The 25,926-nt window shown below is 42.1% G+C and overlaps 1 protein-coding gene across 18 annotated transcripts in view; it reads left to right on the forward strand.

Annotated features, from left to right (window-relative positions):
- Positions 1-23,772, forward strand: part of Nuak (Nuak family kinase 1) — a 41,062-nt gene extending 17,290 nt beyond the window's left edge. For 2 of the 18 annotated variants that reach the window (XM_086839950.1, XM_086839953.1), the window contains 15 exons: positions 5,302-5,645; positions 5,748-5,947; positions 6,001-6,218; positions 6,303-6,900; positions 7,324-8,475; positions 10,288-10,947; positions 11,585-11,963; positions 12,078-12,341; positions 12,436-12,564; positions 13,757-13,886; positions 13,969-14,111; positions 14,391-14,447; positions 14,748-14,869; positions 18,587-22,640; positions 22,713-23,772. In XM_086839950.1, coding sequence (XP_086696076.1) covers positions 5,425-5,645; positions 5,748-5,947; positions 6,001-6,218; positions 6,303-6,900; positions 7,324-8,475; positions 10,288-10,947; positions 11,585-11,963; positions 12,078-12,341; positions 12,436-12,564; positions 13,757-13,886; positions 13,969-14,111; positions 14,391-14,447; positions 14,748-14,869; positions 18,587-22,640; positions 22,713-22,767 — 8,382 coding nt within the window. In that variant the 5' untranslated portion in view covers positions 5,302-5,424 and the 3' untranslated portion in view covers positions 22,768-23,772. Of the gene's footprint in view, positions 1-806; positions 1,460-4,874; positions 5,024-5,301; positions 5,646-5,747; positions 5,948-6,000; positions 6,219-6,302; positions 6,901-7,323; positions 8,476-10,287; positions 10,948-11,584; positions 11,964-12,077; positions 12,342-12,435; positions 12,565-13,756; positions 13,887-13,968; positions 14,112-14,390; positions 14,448-14,747; positions 16,035-17,189; positions 18,210-18,586; positions 22,641-22,712 lie in introns of those variants that run through there. The other 16 variants (XM_086839954.1, XM_086839952.1, XM_086839955.1 and 13 more) reach the window with 16 other exon arrangements.
- Positions 23,773-25,926: the final 2,154 nt, after the last annotated feature.

Consider the following 25,926-nt stretch of genomic DNA (forward strand, 5'->3'; position numbering starts at 1 on the left):
AGCTAGAAGTGTGTTCGAAATAATATGGACAAATGTTACATTCGTGGCAGGTATTATTTTATTATACCCTTGGAGGATATTATATTTTTAGTCAGAAGTTTGCAACGCAGTGAAGGAGGCACATATATATATTCAGTATATATATTCTTGATCAGGATCAACAGCCGAGTCGATCTAGCCATGTCCGTCTGTCCGTCTGTCCGTCTGTCCGTCTGTCCTTCTGTCCGTTAGTATATACACTTCGGCGTGCCGAAGTTAGCTTCCTTTCTTGTTTTTATTAAAATTTAAATAAAATATTTACATTCCCAGAACAGAGGTTTATTGCAATTCGCTTTCGAAAAGTGAAACAAATAATTTGAAAATTTACGTAAAGAATTTTCCTTAATAGCAAGTAGTTTAATTTGGACTTGCTCCACATCCTCGATCTTTGCAGATGTGAGTTATGTGTTTAATTTTTGTACACAAAGGATTATGAAACGCGGATATTATGTCCAAATAAATCAACCCTCGTATGTATATGCTGTGCAGTGATCGTGAATCGGTTCTCACATAATGCCGTTTTATCACGGCACGCGCCTCACTCGTAAAGCTGAAATCGGGAGTATCTGAGGGAGAGATAAGAGAGTTTGATTTTAAGATAAAGACCGACCGACGCATCTACCGAAACCAAGATACAAACAGAAAAATAAAGAGAATGAGGGAGAGGTTGAGTTCTCACGCTCGAGCGTTTTCGGGGAGAGAATAGTGCATTTATTTTTAGGACAACAATGGGCCCCGAAGAGCATCAGCGAGACGCGATATTCAGCGGATTTCTGTATTTTCTTCGGGAAAATCGAGGAAAATTTTTCAGCGCTGTGTCAGTCGACCGCATAGAGCAACGCGAGCAAGGCGTCTGAAGACAAGTGCGCGAATTATTTGTATATATAGTCATATATACACACATATACCTAAAAACCTATAGATATCTATATGTGCACAGATAGCCCACGGTATAAAAATATATAAAGATGGATTTATACTACATATGGTAGAAGAGGGGAGCCAAAAGCGACCATTTTTCAATTCGACGAAAAGGAAAATGTGAAAAATAAATGTGAATTTTTGAATTTTAGTCTGTGTGTGGCGGTGGATGTGTGCGTGCAAGTGCTGGTCATGAAAAGTTGCAAGAAGAAAAATAATAAGCCAGAGCCAGCCGAAAGGTATCAGTGTGTATCTATAACAGCATTATCCCGAAAAGAACCAAATACGAAAAAAAATAAAGAGAAAATGCCGAGTCTCAGTCAGAAGAATATTAAGTAGAGGGACACGTTGCTGCTTTGCGTTCTTTCAGATATATACTAGTGCTTCAGATTTGTATTTGAATTTGCTCTTGGGGTTCGGTTTTGGCTTCTCCGGACCACATCCTCGTTCGTCGTTCCCTCCCATCACCATCGTGCAATCTATGCCACTTAGTTTCGGGGTATGTTTTCTAGTTTCCTAGCTAGCTGTCTCTTTTGGCTGCTTTTACATTTTTCGTATGCTTCGCTGCTGCTTTTCTGGCTGGTCTTTTGCTCAAATAAAAATTCCTCTTGCGTGTTAGCTAAAAGTTATTTTTAAAAATTTCTTTTAATTTTGTTTTCTCATTTACCAGGAGAACCGAGACTTTAAATACGGCGGAGACGACGTTTCCGCCTGTCGATTCTCTGAAAGATTTTCAGCTTCTGGCGGAGGCATTCGCAGATGCATTAATGCTGACAAGAAAACCTCAAAATATTACAGATTTTCGCTTCTCGTTGTAATGGAAGCGATCTGAGACACGAACTTAGATTGTCCAAATTGGCGAACTATACAATTAATTTGGCAATTATCACGATTTCCTTTCCCCCCCTTCAAAGTTATTTGCTTTCATTTTCGTTCTCACTATTTTGATATGAGTGTGTGCGGCACACAAAAGCCATTTCTTCATTTCCGCGAAATGTTACGTACACGCACGGTTGCCTTAATTTGACATAAGTGCACTATATATGCCTATATATGAACGCGCATGTCATCATCGTTTATGTGCATTTATGTATTAAATTTGAGAGTTTACACAGAGGCAATAGATAATCCAATAGGTGTGATTCGATTAGAACTAATTTTACTTTTACTGGCTCTTCTGTTTGTCAATGGAGTTTGTTCAGTGATTCTAAACTAAATCATTAAAATAGACTGGGTTCTTCAGAAAAACAGATTTCTCATATGTCAGTTTATGAACTCATGTGTATCCAATAAAATTCATTAGGTTTAATCGTTCACTTGTAGTTTAGCTCCTTTGCAGACTGGTGACAGTATATGGTAGTAGTAGTATGGCCAGTTTAGTTAGGATTTCAATAATAAGAATTTATACAAGCCATAAGAAGTTCACAGTCTTACGGATTTTTAGTTGCCTGAGATTATTAGTTACTTTTGCAAGCCTTTTTGAAAAGCTTTAATTGTAATGAATGCACAGCTGGAGCACTGCAAACGTAGTTTCACCAACTTGCAAATATTAGTTTTTTATGAAAGTTTCAGTACAATTTTTCACCCACCGTTTACACATGATTCTCCTTAGAACGATAGCCGTTTTCGTATGTCGTAACGACTAAACGTATTTTTTATTTATTTATTTATTTTTTTTTGAACCGGTAGGAAGAGCAGAGCGTGAAATTCCCACATCCACCAGGAAAACTCACACACAGTCACAAATTATGCGATGGAAAATTTGCAGTATACGCGAACTCTGTGGTGTGGGTGCGAGTGCGAACTTGCCTTAGTCAACTTTTTTGCGAGCGAAGGAAATGCCGTACATTTCTTGTTCCTCTCGCTGGCTTTCTTATTTTGCTGAACATTTTTTGTTTCTGCAGTTTTGTTTATGTTTAGCCACAAACATTAAAGAAATAAAACTGCGCTGTGCGTTTAGTTTCTCCTTCCTTTCCCTGTTGTAATTATTTACTTGATTGGTATATCTAAATGGGTAAAGTAAAGGCTAGAGACAATATTTTCTCCCCATTTTGAATATGAATTCTATTGTATAAAAATTAATTCTATGTATGTGGGTGTGGAATTTCTCTGAAACTAAAATAATATGGCAATACATTCGATATGTTCGCGCTTAGTGGCTGCCACTTTCTATAACTGCTGTCAGGCACTGCTACTTCCCACCCACTTATTGACTGCCGCCCCCCCTCGAATCACATGAAGCTAAAAGTTAATGATGCCATTAAATCCATGTTGGTGCTGCAGAGGACGATTTTTATCATTCATTTATGGTCGTTACTTAATTTATGCTATTGTTACCGATTTTATAAGACATTTCCCGCCTGGCTGGATGCACAGAAAATCTGAGAACTGGAAGAAACGCAGAAAAATCTAATATTTGCGTCTGGCAAAAATAGCTGGCCGAAATGTCGCACTTGACTTGACCCAGAAAAACATTCACATTTGCATATTTACATTGCCTATCTGGATGGAATTTATTGTTGCTGTCCCTGTCGAAAGTAGCAGTAGCCGGGGCTTCAGCGGCAAATACAAATAAAATGCCAACAGAAAAAATAAGAAAATATTTTCCCTTTACGTAAACGACAAAGATGCAAAAAATTCCGAACTGACGGAAGAGCAAGCGCAGATATTTCAACAACTTCGGCCAAGGAAAATGGAAGGGAACAGCTCTGGGTGTTTATCTCTGCCGGGTGCTATTCGCCGCCCCTGCCGCTTTGAATCTCAACCCAGCCACAGTGCATAGTTAGTTGTTTCGCTAGCTGCTCAATGACATGTGCTGTCTGAGTGCCAAAAAAATAAATTGAAAAAGAAAAAGTAGAGAAAAAAAATTGAAACGGAAAGTCTGGACGCCGCGCAATGTTATTGTATCTTGAAGACGTGAAACTGAAGCCACCAGGCCGAGTTCAGCGGCCTTTGAAAAATGTTCGATGCCCTGATTTTGATTTTGAATTTGGCTTTCCCAAGCAAATGCCCAAGATATCAAATTCTAGAATAAGCTTTTCTATCTGCAAACTGCAAATTGCGAAACAAATCTTACTCTTTGTGATAAATATGTACATTCCCAAAAATATTGTACCCATTGATATAAGAAAAGAAGGAATATTTGATCTCTGTGCAAAGGAATTCGGCATTATAATTGCATGTAAAGATGAATTTATTAATTTTAGCAACAAGAAGGTGGTTAGAGTATGAAAAGCTGATCGGAGGGATTTGTGCCAAGCACTGCACATGGCCCCAGCAAAAGGCTGCCCTTTCCGTAGCTCTGTTGTGGTTACATATTAATTTACTAGCCATTAAGTTCACATTTGTAATTGGAACGATGCCAGCCTAAGGGGGGCCAGTCCCTAAAGTGCCTGCTCTTATGGCTCTGCTTTCCTCCTTTTCATGGCTTGCTGGTCATAACTGTCCGAGACAAAACGCGGCAGCTTAAGCGCAGGCAGCTGCTCACAGGTGCAGTGCCAGAGCGCTACTGCTCCACAATGCTGATAGATTAGTTCTCTAAAAGCATCGCAATCCTCATTCAGGCAGCACAATGGGAGGCTAGGGGACCTGTGTGGGAAGTGGCTTTCAAGTGACCACTTTAAGCATGTCACTTTGTGAACTTTTGGGTGAAGGCAGATAGCAACGAGTAAGTTGCTCTGATGCTCCAAATTGCATAAACGTCCCACCCAAATGAGGAGATTGGTTTATCCCTGACAAAGTGGCAAAACTCTAAGTAAAAAATTCGTCATTCTTCTATGCAATCACTAATTATAAACCGGTATTTCAATAAGTTATTGTACTTTATCGACTGGCAATGTAGAAAATAATCCCTGTTCGTTCTCTGATTTCATTCATTTCAAACTATAGAATTTTTGAAATTATTGCCTGATGTCGGGAGAAATATTTTTTCCGTCGTTGACAGCTTTTGGCAATCTATTAATAACAAGCTGTGAAAAATGTGTATATATTTTAATATTAATATTTATGAACTACTGCTGGAACCCGAAATTTAAAAGAAACAAAACTTTCATGATACTGCGCGGTAAATATGCGTTGCCGGACTTCCAGCCGGGAGTAGAAATTGGGCTTGGCTTGGGCATAATTATAAACTGGGTCAAGTGTAGGTTTCGGTCGGCTCTGCCTCTTGCACGCTTTTCAGGAAAAAGCCCAGCACGTCTACCAACAAGCTTTTTCCCGATTTTCCCGCACTTTATGCCCGAGAGCGATTGCCCCCAATGCACTTAATTGATAGATGAGTGCTGCCCGAGTGTTTGGCTCAGTTGCTAACTAAACCCTTGTTTTCGATTCCGTCTATTTCAGTAATTTGCGTCGGCTGTTAGTGGTGCTGGCTCGACATCAGACCCAGCCACACATCCAGCTTTGAAAGCAGTTGTCGCATCCGTCGAATACCTCCCAGAGATATTTGCATTCACATCTACAGCAATGGTGATTAGCCAACCCGATACGACGCCCCATGGAGCAGCGGGTGGTGCGGGCGCAGGAGCCACGACAGAATCCGCTACTCCTGGGGGACTCGACGGCACTGGCAACAGTTCAGCGCATCCATCGGGGATACCGCAGGATCAAATAGACAATATCATGAGCAGCATCCACAATACGGGCAACGTCAAGATGAACAATCACCGCAAAAAGCTGCGTCAAAGGTAAGTGTTCCTAGTGTTGGTTTCGGGGGAAACTCTACCAAACAATTTTTACTTGATAATCTCTGTTCTCATTATTTATATATATTTTCCAATTGCCTTCAGGTTTGACATTATTAAGAAGCTGGGACAAGGCACCTACGGGAAAGTGCAGTTAGGAATTAATAAGGAGACCGGTCAGGAGGTGGCCATCAAAACTATAAAGAAGTGCAAAATCGAAGCAGAGGCTGACTTGGTGCGCATACGGCGCGAAGTGCAGATAATGAGCTCTGTGTATCACCCGAACATTATCCACATCTACGAGGGTAACTACTTCTTTCTTTTTTAAATAATGTAGAGAGTGACAGAGTCCTTGTAGTGTTCGAGAACCGCGAGAAAATGGTGCTTGTCATGGAGTTTGCCGCAGGCGGCGAACTTTACGACTACCTGTCTGAGCGGAAGGTCCTTAGCGAGGAGGAAGCCCGTCGCATTTTCCGCCAAGTAGCCACCGCAGTCTACTACTGTCACAAACACAAAATCTGCCACCGGGATCTCAAGCTGGAGAACATCCTGCTGGACGAGAAGGGCAACGCTAAGGTGCGCATAACTTTGATTAGATTTGTTTACCTAACGGAACAGTTCTTGCCGAAATGTTTTAAAGACTAATTTGTCCTAATTTAGATTGCCGATTTTGGTCTCTCAAATGTCTTCGATGATCAACGCCTGCTGGGCACGTTCTGCGGCTCACCACTGTACGCCTCCCCAGAGATCGTGGAGGGTACCCCGTACCAGGGACCCGAGGTGGACTGCTGGTCTTTGGGCGTACTCCTTTATACGCTGGTCTACGGCTCCATGCCATTTGACGGCTCCAACTTTAAGCGGCTAGTCAAGCAAATTAGCCAGGGGGACTATTATGAGCCGCGAAAACCCTCGCGCGCCTCCACCCTGATTCGCGATATGTTGACGGTTTGTCCAAAAAAGCGAGCCACCATCGAGCAGATCTGCTCTCATTGGTGGGTGAATGAGAATGATAACGTGTCCTGCCTGGATCTAGCCGAGGACCTGGCCAACCAAACGCCTGTTCGGCTTGATGTGCTGCTCTCCCTCACGCCTTCAGCCATCACGCCGGACCAGTTGGTGGTGCCGTCAGCGGATGGAGTAGCTGCTGCTAAGGCTGCAGCCAACGAACGCGTCCCACGCTCGCACTCCGTGGGCTCTATCCGGGATATGGGACCACCAAATACGGAGGCGGAGCGCCGTATACTGGACATGGTTGCCGGTGAGTGGGCCTTCTCGTCGGACTGCTTATTGCTTCTCGAATCATTTGAGTGATCCCCAGAGTATGAGATAGAGGTTCCCGTGCAGCAACCCGAGTTAAAATTAATAAGTAGTTTGTAGGCTGGGTCGCTTTGTTTGGATTTGTAACCATTCAGACATAAAATAGTCCGTCAAACCGCCCCAGCCTCTTGTGTATATAAACGAAGACTAACTGGCCGCCCCACACCAACACCAACACCCACCGACCCCGAATCCGACCTACTCACTAACTGATCCCCTCTCGGACCAATCCCGAAACAAATAACCAACGCCCCTCACTCGCGAGTGTCCTTGAAATCTTTGGAACCAAAGTCATTTAACCAAACTCATTAAACCACGCCACCCTCTCTTTCTGTCTCTGTCTTCGTTTCGTAATCTTTTCTAGCCGGAGGTGAAGCAGCTTTGATGCCCTCGCCTACCAGGACCATTACTCCTGCCCAGAGCCCGGTGCAAACCAAGAGGAAACTGCAACCTACTGTGTCCATGGAGAATGCGGCAGGAAACACGGCCAAAAAGGAGAAGCCGGCAAACAGCTCTTTTGTGATCAGAGTGGGTGCACCACAAGTAACTCCACTAGCTGAGATACCACAGGCTATCGTCATACACCAGGACATGCCAATGGAGGCGGATCCGATTGGTCATACTTCGGAGGAAGCTGGCGCAGCTCCCAGTTACTCCCAGAAAGACATGCAAATGGTTGGCGATTTATGCGAGCAACTGATCGGCGGCGGCATCGGTAATACTAATATCACATCGACCATGCCACCATCAGGTCCATCAGCAGTTGCCCGCGATGCCACCAGAGGAAAACTAGGTGCGGTGGCGGAGATTCCTGAGGAGAAGGACGCCACAAAGGTGATAAAGAAGTTTGTAAATAAGCACAAGACGGCCGATCTGGTCAATGCCATTAATGAGTGCGCCTCCAAAGCCGGGCAGCCGGCAGTAGGAGCTGCACAGCCTCCTCCGTTTGTGCGCAAGTGCAGTCTGCAGGATGAATCCACGTTAAATAATTTCAACGCCGATCGCCGAAAATCCCGCATCCTAGAGACAGCAGAGAAGTTCCAGCCCCCGCCGCCAGTAACCCTGACTGCAGAGAAGCCTAAGAAACTCAGCATACCCGGTGTAAGTGTGGGCAGCTTTAAGAAGGAGTTTGAGCGGAAGGCCATCAATCCTCCGGCTACGGGAAGCCCCACTCCCGGTGAGCTGAGGGCCCAGGAGCAAGTGGCGGCCGCTGCGGCTGCTGCTCAGGAAGCTGAGGCCTTGGGAACTCCACCCGCATCGCCAGTGTTGGCCAGTCAGTCCCTCGAGGCCAGTGACTCTAAGAACTCGGTGTCATCCCTTTCGCTGGACGAGGCGCGTCGTTCCATGGAGAACTCCATTGCTCTTTTGCTGCAAGCCCAGAAGGAGTCCAGCAAAGAGGTTGATCAGCTGTGCGCCCAGACGGAGACCATCGGTGTTAACGAGCCCGTGACGCTGCAGGATCGGGAGCGTAAGTTGAAGAACGCTCGCGCTATCATCGGAAATGCAATTCAACCGGGTAAGTGATCCTAGCATGCCTATTTCTTAAAGCTACGATAGCTTCGATAGCCACTACTACAACATCCGTAGTTAAGTTAAGCTAAACCACGCAGCGCTTTCAAGTTTGACTACTAGCACAACATTACTATTATTATCATAAGTATCCGGGATCTGGTTAAAGGTCGGCGCACAAGTCGAATGGAAGTTCCGCTTGGAGATTCCATAATGATATCGATATTTTTATACCCTTCCAGTCTGCAATTGGATAATTCAATTAAAAGAAATATCAATGCACAATTATTTCATCATCCTCGATGTTGGAAAATGCACAGATATATATGTATTTCTTTGATTTGTTTCTTAAAATATGACCCTTTAGCTTCAGTTTGTCCTTTTTTTAATTATTATAAAAGGGAATGCCTTTATTATTCATTTTGGCTAAAACACTATATATTAGGTCAATTAAAAATTATAAAAATTTTATAATGGGTGCATAATTTTAAAAGAGAATGTCTAATAGATAAGTTGTTTTGTATCAAAATAATATGCAACAAAAAGAATTCCCTTTGTCATAGTTCTACAAAAATGTAGTACACTTATATTTATATTTACAAGGCATGTTTCTAAGATGGTCATAGCGTCGTTATTTTAGCAATTAATTAATTAATTTTAAAAACATAAGACCATCACACACAATTCAATAACAAATAATATTTACTACCATTCTTATGCTTAGATATGGTGGGAAATAATAAATAGAATGCAATCTAGTTGGGATTTTCTATTGTTTAACATTTATTATATAAAATTTTTTATGTATTAATTATTATCGAATTGCATATTGCAAAGATATACAAACTCTACGTGCAGAAGTTAGTGTCCTTTTTTTTAAATTCTTAAGCTGTAACAAATACTTAAAATTCTAGAGGAAAATCATATTTTCGTGTATTTTTTATATACAGGTAATTTATATCTAACTAATTAAATGTACCACTGAAAAGACTTCTGAAGCAATATATGTAATATCTCTCCACGATAAAGGTTCGACTTGTGCTGACCGCAACCCGCCAGGTGCCATCGTCTTGTTTCTATATTTACTTTTTCATATATACTTAATTAATATCCATTTTTAATGTGTATGTGAACGTTTTGCAAGCCGAGTGCTGCATGGATTATATTTGGCTTTTGAAATATAATCTCCTCACCCAAATTCATCAGCAAAACCAACAAATATACGCGATTCCCTCTTCCGATTTGCTTTTTCGCTTGGCCCAGTGGTCCACAAAAGGCGAAAAAAGTTAATTAAAAGTCCTAAAGCAATAATACACTCACCAAGTCATCGACATTGAACTCACCTGTGTTCGTCTCTCGCCTTCTTTTTTGCTGACTATCACATCGTAGGGCTGGACTACTTGGGAATGGGCAAAGAGGCGAATTAAAATACATGAACTGTGGGAATAGTAAACATAAGTAGCATTTTTCTTTCATACATTAAATATTAAATTATTGTAAAAATATAATTAAACTTTTAAAATTTGAGTAGTTCTTGCCTCTTAACAATTCCTTTGATCTCTAAATCATTCCTCACGATAAATGTGTTTTAAATTTAACGATTTCATTGATATCAAGTCAATGTAATATATTGTCTCAAATTTTGCCATAAAGTTATAAAGTTTCAACATAGTCATAGGTGTGTGTTATCTAATATATATAAGGACTGAGAATCGTTTAAGGATTCCCTCGGCTCTGATTTTTGTCCAACCCAGTGCCAAGCCCATCCTTTCCCGCACACATACTCATCATATTCATTGACTCATCATCTTAATTTTAGTGATACGCCGGCCAACACCGTTTCATGGCATCGGCAACGGCTTTGGCAATGGCAGTGGGGGCGACGGGGTGGTGGGCGGAGCACCCAAGCGTGCCCAGAGTGGCAGCAGTTTCATGGGCTTCATGGGAGCAGGAGCGGTGGCCACATCCCGGTCTATCTTGTCACCTCAGACGGCTTCGCCCGTACTGATCTCGCCCCACGCTCTGGCTGCGGCCAAGCAAACGATACAACAGCGAATCTTTGGAGGCGGCGGAAACCAGGCTGGACCCGTGAATCGGAGGCCATCCACCTGGCAGCCGCAGGCGTCGTACAGCACAGCCAGTATCTTCCAGCCGGCCCAGTCTGAGCAGGGTGTTTCGTTCAAGATGCTGCAGCAGCAGTATCAGCAGCGGTGTCAGCAACAGGATCAGGATCAGAGAACGAGTGCTTTATTTACGCCGCCCCCGTCGCCGCAGTACGCCCCCAGCCACGGGCTCTCCCCTGGTAGCAGCAACAGCAGCAGCAGCTACAACAACAACAACAGCAGATTCAACACGATGCCCAATGCTAATTACAATGTAAATTCGCGCACGAGACCATTCAATCATAATCAAGCTCAAGACACACTCAATACCAAAGCCAGTGCTACATGTGCCTTGCCAGTGGTCATGTGGCTCAAATGTAAGTCTTGGCGGCGGCTCAGAAAATACAAAAATGCTATCCATATCCGAAACCCCACCAAAAATGTGCCTTATGCTATGTGTTCCCGCAGAAAAATAGAAAAACGAAAAACCAACCAACCGAATTCGTTTCCGTTTCCTGTTGCGTTCCTCGATTACTTAAATTTTCCTCTTGCTACTTGGACACTGAGAAGGCCGGCGGCGAAACCGAACCCTGCTAAGTTTCCATCGGTTAATCAGTGTCTAAATATCCTAGCTTGGTAGTCCTCGCTTTCCTGTTTTGATCACACCCAAAAACCTATTCCAAATCTGTGGCTCTCTGTTTTTTCGTTGTTTGTTTATTGCTGTGCGCGATGTGATATGATGTTGTCGTTGTTGTTGTTGCTGCTGTTGTTGTTCGTGCTCGTAGATTTAGTTTTGGTATAATTGCCTCTACTTAACACCTAAAACCATTAGGAGCGCCTTAACAAGAGTTTTTTTTTGCCCTTGAACTGCATTCTCCACTAGCACCATTGCGTAGTCGTGTTTTGCTCACTGTTACTGATGCTTTAATTGCTTGTTCCTTTGGCACCATAAACTACACCGGGTCCAGTCATTATCAGCCCAAAACAATCACTAATTTCTATACTTCTCCACAGCCTCGCCAGGAGAAGCCGAGGGACCGCCCACTCCGCCGGCAGCGGTTAAGACGTCGACGGCCTCAATAACGCTAAAATCGGCCACTCTGCCGCGACGCAAGATTAACGCCAAGGCTGAAGTACAGCTAGACATTAAACCGCGGATTCTGGAGCAGTCAGCGATGCCGCAATCGGCGATGCGCTTTAGCACAGAGATGCAGCATCCGGTTGCTGACCTGCGGAGCGCCCCACCCCGCGAGGGCCCAATCCCATACAGCCCCATCAAGACGACGCTCCAAGCCAGGGCCACTAGTCTGGAGCCCAAGGAGCACGTCATCACCATACAGCGGCCGCCCACGCAGCAGGCCTACGGACGCTCCGGTTCAAACACAACTACGCGGTAAGTAGCAGTGCCCAGCCGAATTAACTTTTATATACATATATGCACTTTAATCCTAAGTGCAATATAGATTGAGAGGTAGTATACAATTCCTGTATTCCATGACCTTTGCAGTTCCGGCTCGCTCTCACGACAGTCGACGGTGGAATCCGAGTCTGATGCTGCAACCACGACTACGAACATGTCGCAGGCTACAGTCACCAGTCAAGGCACCTCGCAGCCCATTAAGAAGAGTCCGAGGGAGTTCATCATACCGATTGCTGTCGAGGGTGGCGGTTTTGTCACACCGCGGGAGCGTAGCGTTGAGCCCTCTGAATTGAGTCACACCACCAGCAGTCGGTCCACATTCAGTCGCCTGCGTCCTTCGCGTCGCATAGGGTAAGTTAAGGTCCACTTTTGCTGTGATGGTGGGCGTGGGTGGTGCTTACTTGCAATCGACATCTTTCCGGACTCAATTCGATTTAATATGCAGCTCACTCCTAAGCGAGGCCGGCTTCGACGAAGGCTCGCCATTCCAAAAGATGCGCACCACTTCGATAACCCGGGATGGCGGCAGCGGAGGTGCTGAGGAGGAGCCTCGCTTCACCCCCCACCGACTCAGGTTGGTGCTTCACTCTATACCTGTACTTAAAAAAATAGCATTAGCGACCAGAATATATCATACTTGATTTTTAGCACCAAATTTTTCGGATCCAACGTAACTATTATTGGTTGTATCCCTAATCCCTAATCTCGTTTAAAAATATCGAACATACACGAACTTGATTTTTTGATAATATATGAAAATTAAATTTAGGTTTTACAAATACGGTTCTAGTTGCTTCTTTTCCCTAGTGCACGTCATGGATACGTAACTTTATTGCAAAATTTTCTGGTTCTGCTTGACTGTCGTTTGATTCGGTTACTTTCATATACATATTTTTATACCCTTGCAGGGTATTATAATTTCAGTCAGAAGTTTGCAACGCAGTGAAGGAGGCACCTCAGACTATATTTAGTATATATATTCTTGATCAGGATCAACAGCCGAGTCGATCTAGCCATGTCCGTCTGTCCGTCTGTCCTTCTGTCCGTCTGTCCGTTTCTACGCAAACTAGTCTCTCAGTTTTGAAGCTTTCTGAATGAAACTTTGTATTTAGCCTTCTATATACTCTCACTCGTATATATGTCGGAACGGGCCGGATCGGACGACTATATCATATAGCTGCCATAGGAATGATCGGAAAATTTTTACAAAATTTTTTTTTCACTTTTTCAGTTTTCAATAGAATTGGATCAAATTTGAGATATAGCCTTTTAACTATACTCTACAATTTTGCATAAAATTTTATGAAAATCAGACAACTAAATCATATAGCTCCCATAGGAACGATCGAGAAATTAATACAATTAAAAATTATAACATTTTAAGTTTTCAACAGATTTTCATCAAATTTGAGGAATAGCCATTTTATATTAGTCTTAAATTTTGTGTCAAATTTCATGAAAATCGGACGACTATATCATATAGGTGCCTTACAAACGATCGTTTGATGTAGAGAAAAAATGCAAATCTGTGAATGTAAAACTGCAAATATAATATGTATAGGTGAATGAAATGAAAGCAGGTATTACTTCATTGTTTTTTAACACAAATATATATAATTTATATTGTATAATATATATTGATTCCTATTCATAGAAGTTCTATCTGCAAGGGTATATAAACTTCGGCGTGCCGAAGTTAGCTTCCTTTCTTGTTAATATATCCGATACACATCTTTTTACCATCTTTCCATTTGGCGTACCCGCAGAAGTTCAAGACCTGTCAAGAAAATTAGTCAAGACAACGACTCGCAAAGCTCAAATGAGGAGGACGAGGATGACGACGATGGCTTTGAAATACTCACGGCGGAGAATCTGTTTTCGACGCTGCTCCAGCGGGTAAGCGCTCGTTCTCCGTCCTCCGTGCTTCTTAATGCGGTTCTTTTGCTCACCCAACTTATGCTCCGCTTATAATCCTTAGGTGCGAGCCCTGACGAATCGCTTAAATGTCAACAGCGACCTGCCTGTTGGATTCCCCAGCCATTCTAGTCGCCTGCTGACAGATATTTCGCGGCAGGCCCATAGTCACAGTCCGTTCTGGAGCCAAGGAGGTCCCTTCACCAGGTGAGTGAGTCCGTCCGACACGAAGATCTTTCAACCTACAGCTGCAGTGTCAACTAGAGTTGGCAGCCAACCACTTAGTCCACTTATATATACAAAGGGGCGGATTTCGGGCCTTTTTCCTTTGATACCCTTGCTTAACCACTGAACCTACCACTAACACTGTGCTAAAGTCTCATATGAACATTAACTGCAAATTTTATGTGCATTTCTTACATGCTGCCAATTGTTATCTTGCCTTCATCCTACAATCAATACCAACGCTTAACTAATCACTCACAGTGTGCAAAGATCCCAAGTTAGTTATACGTTTAGCGAGACGGTTGAGAAAAAGAAAGTGTAAGTACCCAACAACCAACTTTTCTCGTACGATAGAACCGTGCCGTATTCCGCCCCAATGTCCAATTATGCCCATTTCTGGCCTGCTTTTAAGTGCGGGGTACGCTGGATGAGGGCCTTGGGCATTACGAATCTGCTGCGCCGATGGTTGGGCCACGTCCATCTATCCGCACAGAATTATGGCTGCTAACTGTTAGTTGCAAGCTCCTGTAATGTATATGTCCCTCGGCGAACGTATGTAGCTCCGTTGCTGTGTCCACAATTTACTGACTTGCTCTCTTTTTACGATATCCTCCACAGTCGCCTAAACAGCAGCAGCAACAGTACCGGGCTTGGCGCGCCCTGGAGGCACAGCATGTCCCGGGACTTGGGGAGCGACATGGAATCGATGTTTACGCGTACAGGGGCCACGCTCCCAAGAGGTGAATATCACAGAATAAAGAGTAAATACCTAGATCAGTAGTGAATTATACGCGGCCTAGACAGATCCATATCCATCTCCGGAGTGGATCCAGATCCTCGTACACACAGAGACAAAAACCAGAGTAGAACTAAAAAAGCGCACTGAAAAGTATGCTAAGTAAATAAGAATGCCAATCTTTACACGTACGCGTTTGTACACCTCTTAACTTATTTAAGTTCAAGTAGTTTTGATGTCTGCTAAATAAACAAAAATTACAACAAAAACAAAAGAACATATACGAATAAAATTAATTATTACTCGACTTAGTTTAAACCCATGAAATGTCCCCTGAAACCAGAACATCAAGCAATAGCAAATAGTCATTAAGTGTCTACTTCAATTATCGATTGAAAATGCCAATTAATACACAATCATTATAATAGAACTTTATTTTTCCGTTAAAAGCTATATACTTTACTTGATTTTGTTTACTTGACTTTCTGTTTTGTGTCCGCGCACAGTTCTAATAGCAAGTAAATCTCTATCTACTATATTCACTTAATAGCTGTCTCTATCAAGTGATCTATACCTAACTACTTATAAAAACGCTATCTGTCCTAGAGCACAACTCTATTGTTATTAACCCCTTAATGCCGCCCATGCTTACGTGCCTAGGAATTTATTTTAATTGCTCAAAATTGAAAGTCAGCCAAATACCCGCCATTTAAGTTATTATTTACCCCTATATGCGTTTCCTTTCCTCTTCCCTTGAGCCTACATGCTATGATGATGATGATGAAAATAAAGTTATAAAATAAAAAATAAAGAGAAGGCCAAGCGATTTGTCCAGCTAGTAAAAGTTAAAATTGTCACGAAATCGTATTCAAAGTTCTGTATAAGCCAACGCCGACTTACACACACTTACGCTCAAGTATGAGAATATATATGGTTAAATATATATTTATGTATGACAAAGCCGACCTAAATGTTACTTAAAACGCGAGAAATTGTTTATGATATAAGGGAAATTGTATTTACATTAAATAAACTATAGCGAATGAAACACCAACACAACCTTATTAATGTACTACATTTTCCAGTGAGAACTACAACCACATTGATGACAATAAAACAAAAACAGTCCAAAACAAAAAAGGAAAAAATAAAAATAAAAATAAAAATAATTGTTTATATTATTATTATTGTAGTGACCACTCTAAGAATTTGTTTTCGCAACCATAAGAACATGTTTGAACTATTTTTTTTTGGTTATTTTAATTGTTGTACAGTTTGATGCAAATGGCCCCGCTACCATAAATTTGTTTTAGTTTTTACCAAATCGTTCGACTACAAATTATCTTAAATATTTATCCTACACTCAAGCAACACACAAAAAAAAAAAAGAAAAACAATTATTCTAATGAGCTAACACAAAAATCAAAAACAAAAACAAGTTTTTAGTTGAGTTTTCCAGTTATTCTTTTTGATGTTTTATTAGTTACGATTTAAAAAACAAAATTAAACCCCCAACTTTTGTGTGTTACAAGAAATTAATTTCTTTAACAAACCCACCAAGCTCACAAACATGCAAAGCAAATACAAATACATGCGCACCTACCAATCAGCACACTCTTAGCTTATCAATGTAGTTTACCCTAAGTCTCTGTTCACGCCGTTTAAAATCGCCAACAAGCTAAACAAAAAATAATAGAAACCACTAACTTGGCACTAAAATTGTAAATTAAAACAAACAAACAAAACAAAAACAAATTTTCGAGTTCTGGGCTTTTTTCTAATAACTATATCTAACAGAGTCTCAATTGTTAAAATGCGTCCCAATGGATGCAAATCAGAGTTGATAGAGCACACACACAATCAAGCAAGCAATTAATTGACGAAGAAAAAATGTCCAAAACTTTGAATACGATAATGTACAGAACTGAAATTCTCAGCTACTAATCGAACTGTTTATGTTCATCATCATTTCGTAGATTTCTAACCCCGAAAGCCATGATCATATTCAATATCACCACAATCACAGCCGTACACAGAAATAAAAATGTAGATTGTGTCAATAATGCAAGTCCTAATTTGGTTGTCTTCGTGTTAATTTTATTCGCATAATGATGTTTCCGGAAGCACAGCATGAATATCACCTAAAGTTCTAAAGTAAAAAGAAAATTCTTGAAACCAAACTTTACATACAATATTAGAATGCTCTTTTTCTCAACCGCCTAATACATAAAATTTCATCCTTCCATTACATGTTTTACAAATACTTTATGAATAATTTTATTATTGGCCGTTTACACATGTTTTGTACTTACTTTCGTTTACAGAAGGTTTAACTACTTTAACTACTACCACCACGCCCACAAAGCATGTTATAACCATTAACCAAAGTACGTTCAGTACAACCGCCACCAAACCGCATCCAGACATGTTCGTCTCCTTCTACTCCAAGACCAACTGCGGCAACCTCAATGGCAGAGGCGCTAAACAGCCTCCACGACAAGCAGCCATAACATCCGTCGCGGCCATAAGATCCGCCAGCTCATCCATATCCACGCCTATGCCCACGTCCAGCAGTGACCTCGGTAGAGAAACCCCGACCGCAGGAAGCCCCAGGAAGCTGTAACACCACATGACGTGTGTGCGCTGCGGTTGGGGGTGCGTGGAGTGCTGCTCTAGTTTTGGCCAAATCAACTTTTTACTTTGTTTGCATAATTGTTTACTGTTTAACCAAAAATTTTATTTTTGACATTTCCCGCTGGCAGAAGCGTTCTCAAAATCCCAGCCCAAGGAACAGCAGCTAGAATTGGCTGAAGGAGGCCCAAAAGAAGACAAGACAGAAATTTGTTTACATTTTAATTTATATATTTTAGTTAATTAAAATCCACTTGATTTGGTTACCACAAAACGTTCCCTAGTACAGTGAATAATAAATAATCTTAACCACTCAGGCTGAAAGTTTTTAATAAAGAGTGGAATCATTTATTTAGATATCGATCAGGCACAATTACATTGGATAATACATTTATACTACAGAGCATTCCCCAGTAGAATGAAAAAATGTATGATTTGTGATTTTAATTTTAAAGGAATTTTAAACGTTTCGGCTAGAAACTAAACGACAGCATTCAGTCATCTTATCAACTCCATTGTCCATTCTCAGTTGAGCATTTTCATGCGCAAGAGCTTCAAGCTTTAAGCATAAGCAATATTTTATTAAAACATGAAAAAGAATTCCTAAACCTGATAACTGAGAATTAAACTGATAACGGACTAAACCATTAAACGTAATACTATTTTTATACAAACTAAGTAGTACACCAAGTAAATAAAATGTGAAACCTTTATTCGACCAGCATTTGTTACTGCCCGTACCTTGCACGTGAGTTAATTATTTTTAGTTGTGTTTTGATTACGTTAACTTTTGCTGGAACACTTTAATCCTTAACCCTTCCTGCAAGTATGTTAAGTGTTCGGGTCTCTTCTGCTTTAGAATGTGATTCTTTTGGTTGCGAAAAAGAGAAAACAAGAAAAGGTTTTAGATATCTCTGGGCGGCGGCACTGTGGCATCGATCAGTCATGTAAGTAAAGAAAGAAGGTTTATACCTATCATCAGTGCACCGGACAAGTAAGTGGCTTCATTACTGATCCATCTAAAGATTTCCTTTTACTTTCCTATAAAGATATTTCTCCTTAAATTTGTCATTTTAAACTCTTCCCATAGGTCACCAAGGCTCCATGGGAAAGCCCAGCTCTGCACCTGGCCATGTGGAAAGAGCGTCAACCGAGTCAAAAACAAATTCAGCAAACAGCGAGGAGCCACTGGACTTGGCCGACCTCGATCTGTCCCGCCTGAAGCTCAGCAAAAAGGACTTGGCGACCTTGTCTAGCATAACTCCGGGACTGCCCAAATGCTTCCAGGAGCAGCTTCTAGCTAAGCTGCCGCCCACCCAGGCCCGGAAGCTATCACGCACCCTGAGCGTTCAGTCCGGTGCACCCAGCAGTTCCTCCACGCCAAAGGCCTACAAGCGCAGTCAAAGCGGGGGCAGGGGCCATACTTTGGATCATCAGCAGCGGCAGAACGATTTGTTAGACTTTAGATCTAAGACCGATGCACCTAAGACAACTTCTGCAAGTTCTGCCATTTACCGGAGGAGCCTTAGCCGCAGCCAGACGCCTGCGCAATCCTCGGTACAAGAAGCGGAGAGTAGATCCACACAAAGCACTAAGAGCCGGGGCAGCAGTGCCTGTAGGGACGACTACGGAAAATCGTCCTTATGCAGCAGCAGCACCTACACCAGTGAAATCAGCGACAAGTATAAGTACTACTCCCCCTATTTAAGCAAGTCAAGCAACGTGAGTCCATCAATTGCTCCAACAGATGCCCAGGAGAAGGGCTATAGTGGCGGTTTGGGGCGTCCTCCGAGTGGGTGCCTCTCACCTCCACCTCAACTCCCACAAGTTCCTGTCTCAGAGGGTACCAGCTCCCTTCGGATCGGACGGTCCTCGCAGCGCCGAATCTCGCGCTTTCTGCGACCCGACTTCTTTGATGATTCCAGAGATCGGGAAACCCAAACAATGTTAATGGAGATACGGGAAAAGTCCAATGACCAGCATGACCAGGGGCAGCTACAGTCTCAGGATTTGAGGCAACGAAAGCACAGCTTACCAAATGTGGAGCAAACGGAGCCACCTTTAAATCCAGGATCCATTCCATTATCCATTCGTCATTCGCGCAATAAGAGCATGGAACTATTTACTGATCTGCATTCAAAATTAGTTCAGCCTTCTAGTGTCCGGCTACGAAGTTCAAGGTCTCGGGAGCGGGAAACGGATCTAGATAAACATGAACTGGCGGACAATATACTGCAAGAGCTGCAACTCCTTTCCGCTGCGAGAACTCAAAGTGAGCAGACTAAGGATACTGAAAAAGCGGAGCAGACTTCCACCATTAGAAAAACCAGAAAGGTGAAACCCAAGGAGACCACAGCCAGTGAACCAGAAGTAGGCAGAATTTCAACTGCAAATACGTCGACAACGATGGCTATGGTGAGGAAGGTCAAGAAGGTAGCCAAGAAGGCAGATGAGGCCATTAAAGCCACAAATGCAGATAATACTGAATTGGCTAGCTGTGCTCCCAGGGAAACCAAGCTAAAGAGGCCGAAGTCGTACCCCATGAAGGATCTCGCACAGAGTATCAAGACCCCCGCAGATCTGACTGAGCAGACCTCCTCAATCATGCCCAGCAAATTGCCCAGCAAGCTTACCTCAGCAGTGACCAATGATTCTGTCTCAACGGAACCTGCTACTCGAGAGAGTCGACTGATCAGACCAAAAAGTTACCCGGCCACAAAGTTGGCCATTCCCAAAGAGCTGCGAAAGGTTACGCGAAGCGGAGTGGCTATACCAACAATAGCTGAAACCATTCCAGTTTCCACAGTTATGACCAGTACCACTAGTTCCAAGTCCACATCGGAAGAGAAATCACTGTCGGCCACGTCCACTGGAACCATAACGACGGTTACGGATGCAAAGGACACTGGAACCTCCTCAAGCGATTCGCGATCTACCACCATTAAGAAGATTATCAAGGTCTCAAAGAAGTCTAAGCTGGTGCCACCCATACCAGTTACACCGACCACTCCGGCAACTACTGCAACAACTACTGATGTAGATAGCTCTAAGGAATCCAGTCCGGTAATCAAAGTAAAGGAAAAGTCACCTGAGAAGAAATCCAGCAAGGGCTTGCTTTATGCCCTAGGTCAAAAGTTTGAGAAACTACGAGACTCTGCGATGAGCAAGGAAAAAAAGCATGGATCCACCGGAGGAGCTGCTTCTCTGGCCTGTACCCAAAACCGGGAATCGTCTGAAAATCGCATGTCTCCAGAAAAGTCAAAGAAAAAATTTTTCGATAGCGGGAAACTGGAACTGGAACTGGAACCGGAACTGGAACTGGAACCCACGGAAGACAAGCGATTAGACAAGAGATCTCGTTTTGAAACTATGCTGCGATCCTTCAGAGAAAGATCAGTGCCAAGAAATCAGCCCAATGAAATTATGCGTCCCAAGCGGGCGGCCAGCGTTGAGGAACTGCACGCGGCCTCTCAAGCGGCTCAGGCTAAGCAAGGAAGTGCAGTTAACAAGATGTTCGGTGGTCTACTGCGCCGCTTCGATAGGGAGATCAGTGAACAGCGGCGGGTTAGGAGTACTCGTTCCACCAGCAACATTGAGCGTCAGCTTCGAGAGGAGCAGGATCCGCAGGGGGATGTCTTGCTGCCAACCTCGCCCATCTATCAAAATGTGGTCAAGGCCACTAAGGTGAATATTTGTCCACTACCAACCAACGAGGAGAACTGCAACTGTGAGACGGCCTGCCCTGATTGCAGCCAAAACACCAGGCAAAGCTTTCAGACCTCCAGCAATATACCGCCGTCAGCCGCGACAATCAACAAGGAGAAGCGCAAGGGGCTAATGCTGGATTTGGCCGGCGCCAATGGGTCGAGCAACGCCTGTTCCGGTGAGTTGTCCACTGCCCCCGCATCAACAGGGGGCATCAGCTACCGAGGAGCTAAGACGAACCCAGCTTTGCTCAATGGAAACTCTGTATTGGGAATCTACTCTAACTTGCCACCCTATCCGGGTGCCATTAAGAGCGCTAGCTCCAATAATAGCTCCAGCCAGCAGTCTACGGAGAACGCCACCAACAACAATTCGACCAACACAAACCACAACTCCAATTCCCAGACCTCCGGCTACAGGACTTCCTCGGCATACGAGATCAATAGGAACAATACGCTGCTAACGCCCTCCAGCGAAAACATTGCCAATTGCTCGTCGGACTCCCATAGCTGCCAGGACGAATGCGCCTCTACCTCTACGTTCCTCTCACCCACCGAAGAGCCGGAACTGTACTTTGACAACTGGTCCATATGCTCCGAGGACAACTTTATGTTACACGCTACACCCTCACCAACGGTCTCCCGTCTATCTAGGGCGTCCCTGTCCTCACCCACGCGCTGCTCCGAGAGCTCCGATCCTAACGAGAGTGTGATCGACCGGATCAAGAGGCGAAGCTTCTACAGTCGATTCAATGAGCATAAAAAACCGCGTCGCACCAGCAGTATAGTGGGTCCCTCGGCGGTAAGGGACTACTACCGGGAGCAGCAGGCGTCGGTTAAGGCGCGCTCCAGTCACAAGGTGCACGCCGCAGATCTAGATCCACCACCGATACGAACGCACTCTCCGGACATAGCCCAGCAGTTCTTCAGGCCCCTTAAATTGAGTCCCGTGGGAACGGAGCTCAAGCCTCCTGTCTACCGCTCACCTCTGGACTACTCCTCGTCTTCAGCGGGAGCTACTAGCAAGCCGAGGCAGAGCCTGAATGACATTCGGAATTCCTCTCCTTCGTTTATCAGCAAGCGTTATGAAACGCACGACTACACCTCCGTGCCCATGCGTTACAAGACCTCCTCGAGCTCGAGTCCTAGCAATGGAGCGATCCCAAGTGGCTACTACAACACATACAATCCAAAAAGACGCTCCTCCTACACGATAAATGGTAGCCTGCCTACCACCAACAGCACAGGTAGCGGCGCAGCAAGCAGCCACCTGGATGGTTATGCAACCATTGGTAGACGATCCATCCGGGCGTATGATCACAGGACGATGTCCCTACTTGAGCCCTCGACGGCCAGCAGCAGGAGCGGAGAAGGCACCTCCTCCTACCAGCGGAGAGAGACGCGCACTCCTGTTCGAGATTACACATCCAGCATTTCAAGGTCAGTGAAGGGAGAATAAAATTTATGTATGTCTCTTATTTTTGATAGATATAAAATTAATTAATTTTACAGATCTGGATCGCATTATCGCACTTCATCTGCCACGCGCAGTCCCACAAACATTTGATGTACCACACCGCAGAATGGTTTCTGCATATTCTGCTATTACTCTAAGCGAAAGAAGGCGCCTCCCGGATACGGACAGGAAAGCGGGCACGGTTACAGACATGGACAGGTCTTAGGCACGCCACCCAACACTACCGCCTCGTCATTATCCTCCCGCGCCAGCAGTGGTGACTCCAGGAAGACACTGCCACAGCAACATTTTCACCTGCATCCTACTCCCAATCAGATCATGCAGCCTGGCCCCTTTCAGCATCATCGTCACACAAACGAGCACAAGTTCTAGACTGGTCCCGAATAGAGAGATTTTTTTATATTTTTTATATGGAAACTAGAAAAAAGTTATACTCTAGTTAAGATATTTGGATGTTACCAATATAGTCTTAGGTTTATTGGAGCTCAGAACGTAGCGGTTATACCGGAGTTCCGGACATACATACATAAATCGTGGCTTAATATACGATTTTCAAATGATTGTGCCTTGGTTTTTTCGGTGGTTTTATATTTAGCCAATATCCATATAACGTTGATTTTAGTATGTAAATGAGTAAGCGGAACCGAAACGAAAACAGACAAAGGTGAAGATTAAGAGAGTGACATGTTCTACAGATATTTATATGTATTTTATATGCTGTATTTTGTAAGGAAATCTCGTGCCGAAAATACGTTAAACTGTCTATTAACTTTATTTTAACTAGAGTTTTTTTTGCATGCATACAAAACTGATGATTTTATTAAATTTATTCGTTTCCCTAGATCTTTTAATATTATTGCTAAATAATAGAAAATATGCAAATTGCGAGCGAAGACTCACAAACAAATAGCGAATTTAAATTAACAAATTATGGAACCAACAAAAAATACTTGAAGCGTTTTGGATAAAATCGGAATTCTAAATAAAAAAAGATGTACTAAGAGCGTGAGAAGAAGCGGTGTATTTAAAAATAAATGCTGAGTCAACGAACATAATATTTGTTATTTTAATAAATTACAAGAATTTTACAAAAAATTGATAAAAATTTTAAATTATTACATTTTAAATTGAGTATGCAGTCGTACTAACATATTCAAAACTAGCACAGAACAGTCTTCCGTATCAAAATTAATGAATTTTTGGCCTAGTTATGAATTTTTTAAGCTTTGGATTGTACAAAAAATTGTCTTAAAAACAGATAAATATTGAAAAAAATGTGAAAATACGGAGTATTACAGTTTCAGTCGAAAGCTTGCCACGCAGTGAAGGAGTCATTTCCGACCCTATATACCATACATATTCTTGATCAGCATCAACAGGCAAATTTTTCTAGGCTTAAAAGAGAGAAGCAATTTTATGGTAAATTTTTTTTTTTAATTATAAGGGGTTACAAAAAAAAATAGTTTCAGTCAGAAGCTTGCAACGCAGTGAAGGAAACTTTTCCGACCCTATAAATCAAATATATTCTTGATCAGCATCAACAGGCGAATCTATAGGTTTGTATTTTTGGCTTAGTTATGAGTTTTTTAAGCTTTGGTTAGCAAAACACATTTTCGTACAAATATAGATAAATATTAAAAAAAATTTGAAAATACGGAGTATTACAGTTTCAGTCGAAAGCTTGCCACGCAGTGAAGGAAACATTTCCGACCCTATAAACCTACCAACCAAATAAATGAATATAAACCCGCTTTCCGAATTGAAATTGATGCAATTTTGGCTTAGTTATAAAATTTTTACATTTTGATTTGTAGTAAAATTTTCCTATAAAAATATAAATAATATCGATTAAAAAATGGTATTGCACCTACAGTCGAAAGCTTAAAACTAAGTGAAGGTGTCATTTCCGACCCTATAAACCCTATATTTTCTAGATCAGCAGCAACAGGCGAATATTTCTGGCTATCTCCGGGCAAAGAAATTTTTTTTCAGAAATTTAACATTATTTTTTTTAAATGGAAAGGGGTTACATCATTAAAATTTCCAAAAATCGGCCAAAAATTCACATTTTAAATTGAGTATGCACTTTTATCAACCTGCTCAACATATAAATTAATCCGCTTTCTGAATTGAAATTAATGCATTTTTGGATAAGTAATGAAATTTTTACATTTTGAATTGTAGTAAAAATATAATTAATATCGCTTAAAAAATGGTATTGCACCTTCAGTCGGAAGCTTAAAACTATGTGAAGGAGTCATTTCCGACCCTATAAATCCTATATATTTTTGATCAGCAGCAACAGGCGAATATTTCTGGCTACCTCGGGGCAAAGAAATTTTTTTTCAGAAATTTAACGTTTTTTTTTTTAAATGGAAAGGGGTTACATCATTAAAATTTCAAAAAATCGGCCATAAATTCACATATTAAATTGAGTATGCAGTTTTATTAAGCTGCTAAAAATGAACATAAATCCGCTTTCCGAATTGAAATTAATGCATTTTTGGATAAGTAATGAAATTTTTACATTTTGATTTGTAGTAAAATTTTCCTTTAAAAATATAAATAAAATCGATTAAAAAATGGTATTGCACCTTCAGTCGGAAGCTTAAAACTAAGTGAAGGAGTTATTTCCGACCCTATAAATCATATATATTCTTGATCAGCAGCAGCAGGCGAATATTTCTGAATTGACATTAATGCATTTTTGGATAAGTTATGAAATTTTTACATTTTGATTTGTGGTAAAATTCTATAAAAATATATAATATCGATTAAAAAATGGTATTGCACCTTCAGTCGGAAGCTTAAAACTATGTGAAGGAGTCATTTCCGACCCTATAAATCATATATATTCTTGATCAGCAGCAACAGGCGAATATTTCTGGCTATCTCCGGGCAAAGAAATTTTTTTTCAGAAATTTAACATTTTTTTTTTAAATGGAAAGGGGTTACATCATTAAAATTTCCAAAAATAGGCCAAAAATTCACATTTTAAATTGAGTATGCACTTTTATCAACCTGCTCAACATATAAATTAATCCGCTTTCTGAATTGAAATTAATGCATTTTTGGATAAGTAATGAAATTTTTATACCCTTGCAGGGTATTATAATTTCAGTCAGAAGTTTGCAACGCAGTGAAGGAGGCACCTCCGACTATATAAAGTATATATATTCTTGATCAGGATCAACAGCCGAGTCGATCTAGCCATGTCCGTCTGTCCGTCTGTCCGTCTGTCCGTCTGTC

Source organism: Drosophila serrata, unplaced genomic scaffold (assembly GCF_035046125.1).
Source record: "Drosophila serrata isolate PLE 108 unplaced genomic scaffold, ASM3504612v1 contig_382, whole genome shotgun sequence".
NCBI lineage: Eukaryota > Metazoa > Arthropoda > Insecta > Diptera > Drosophilidae > Drosophila > Drosophila serrata.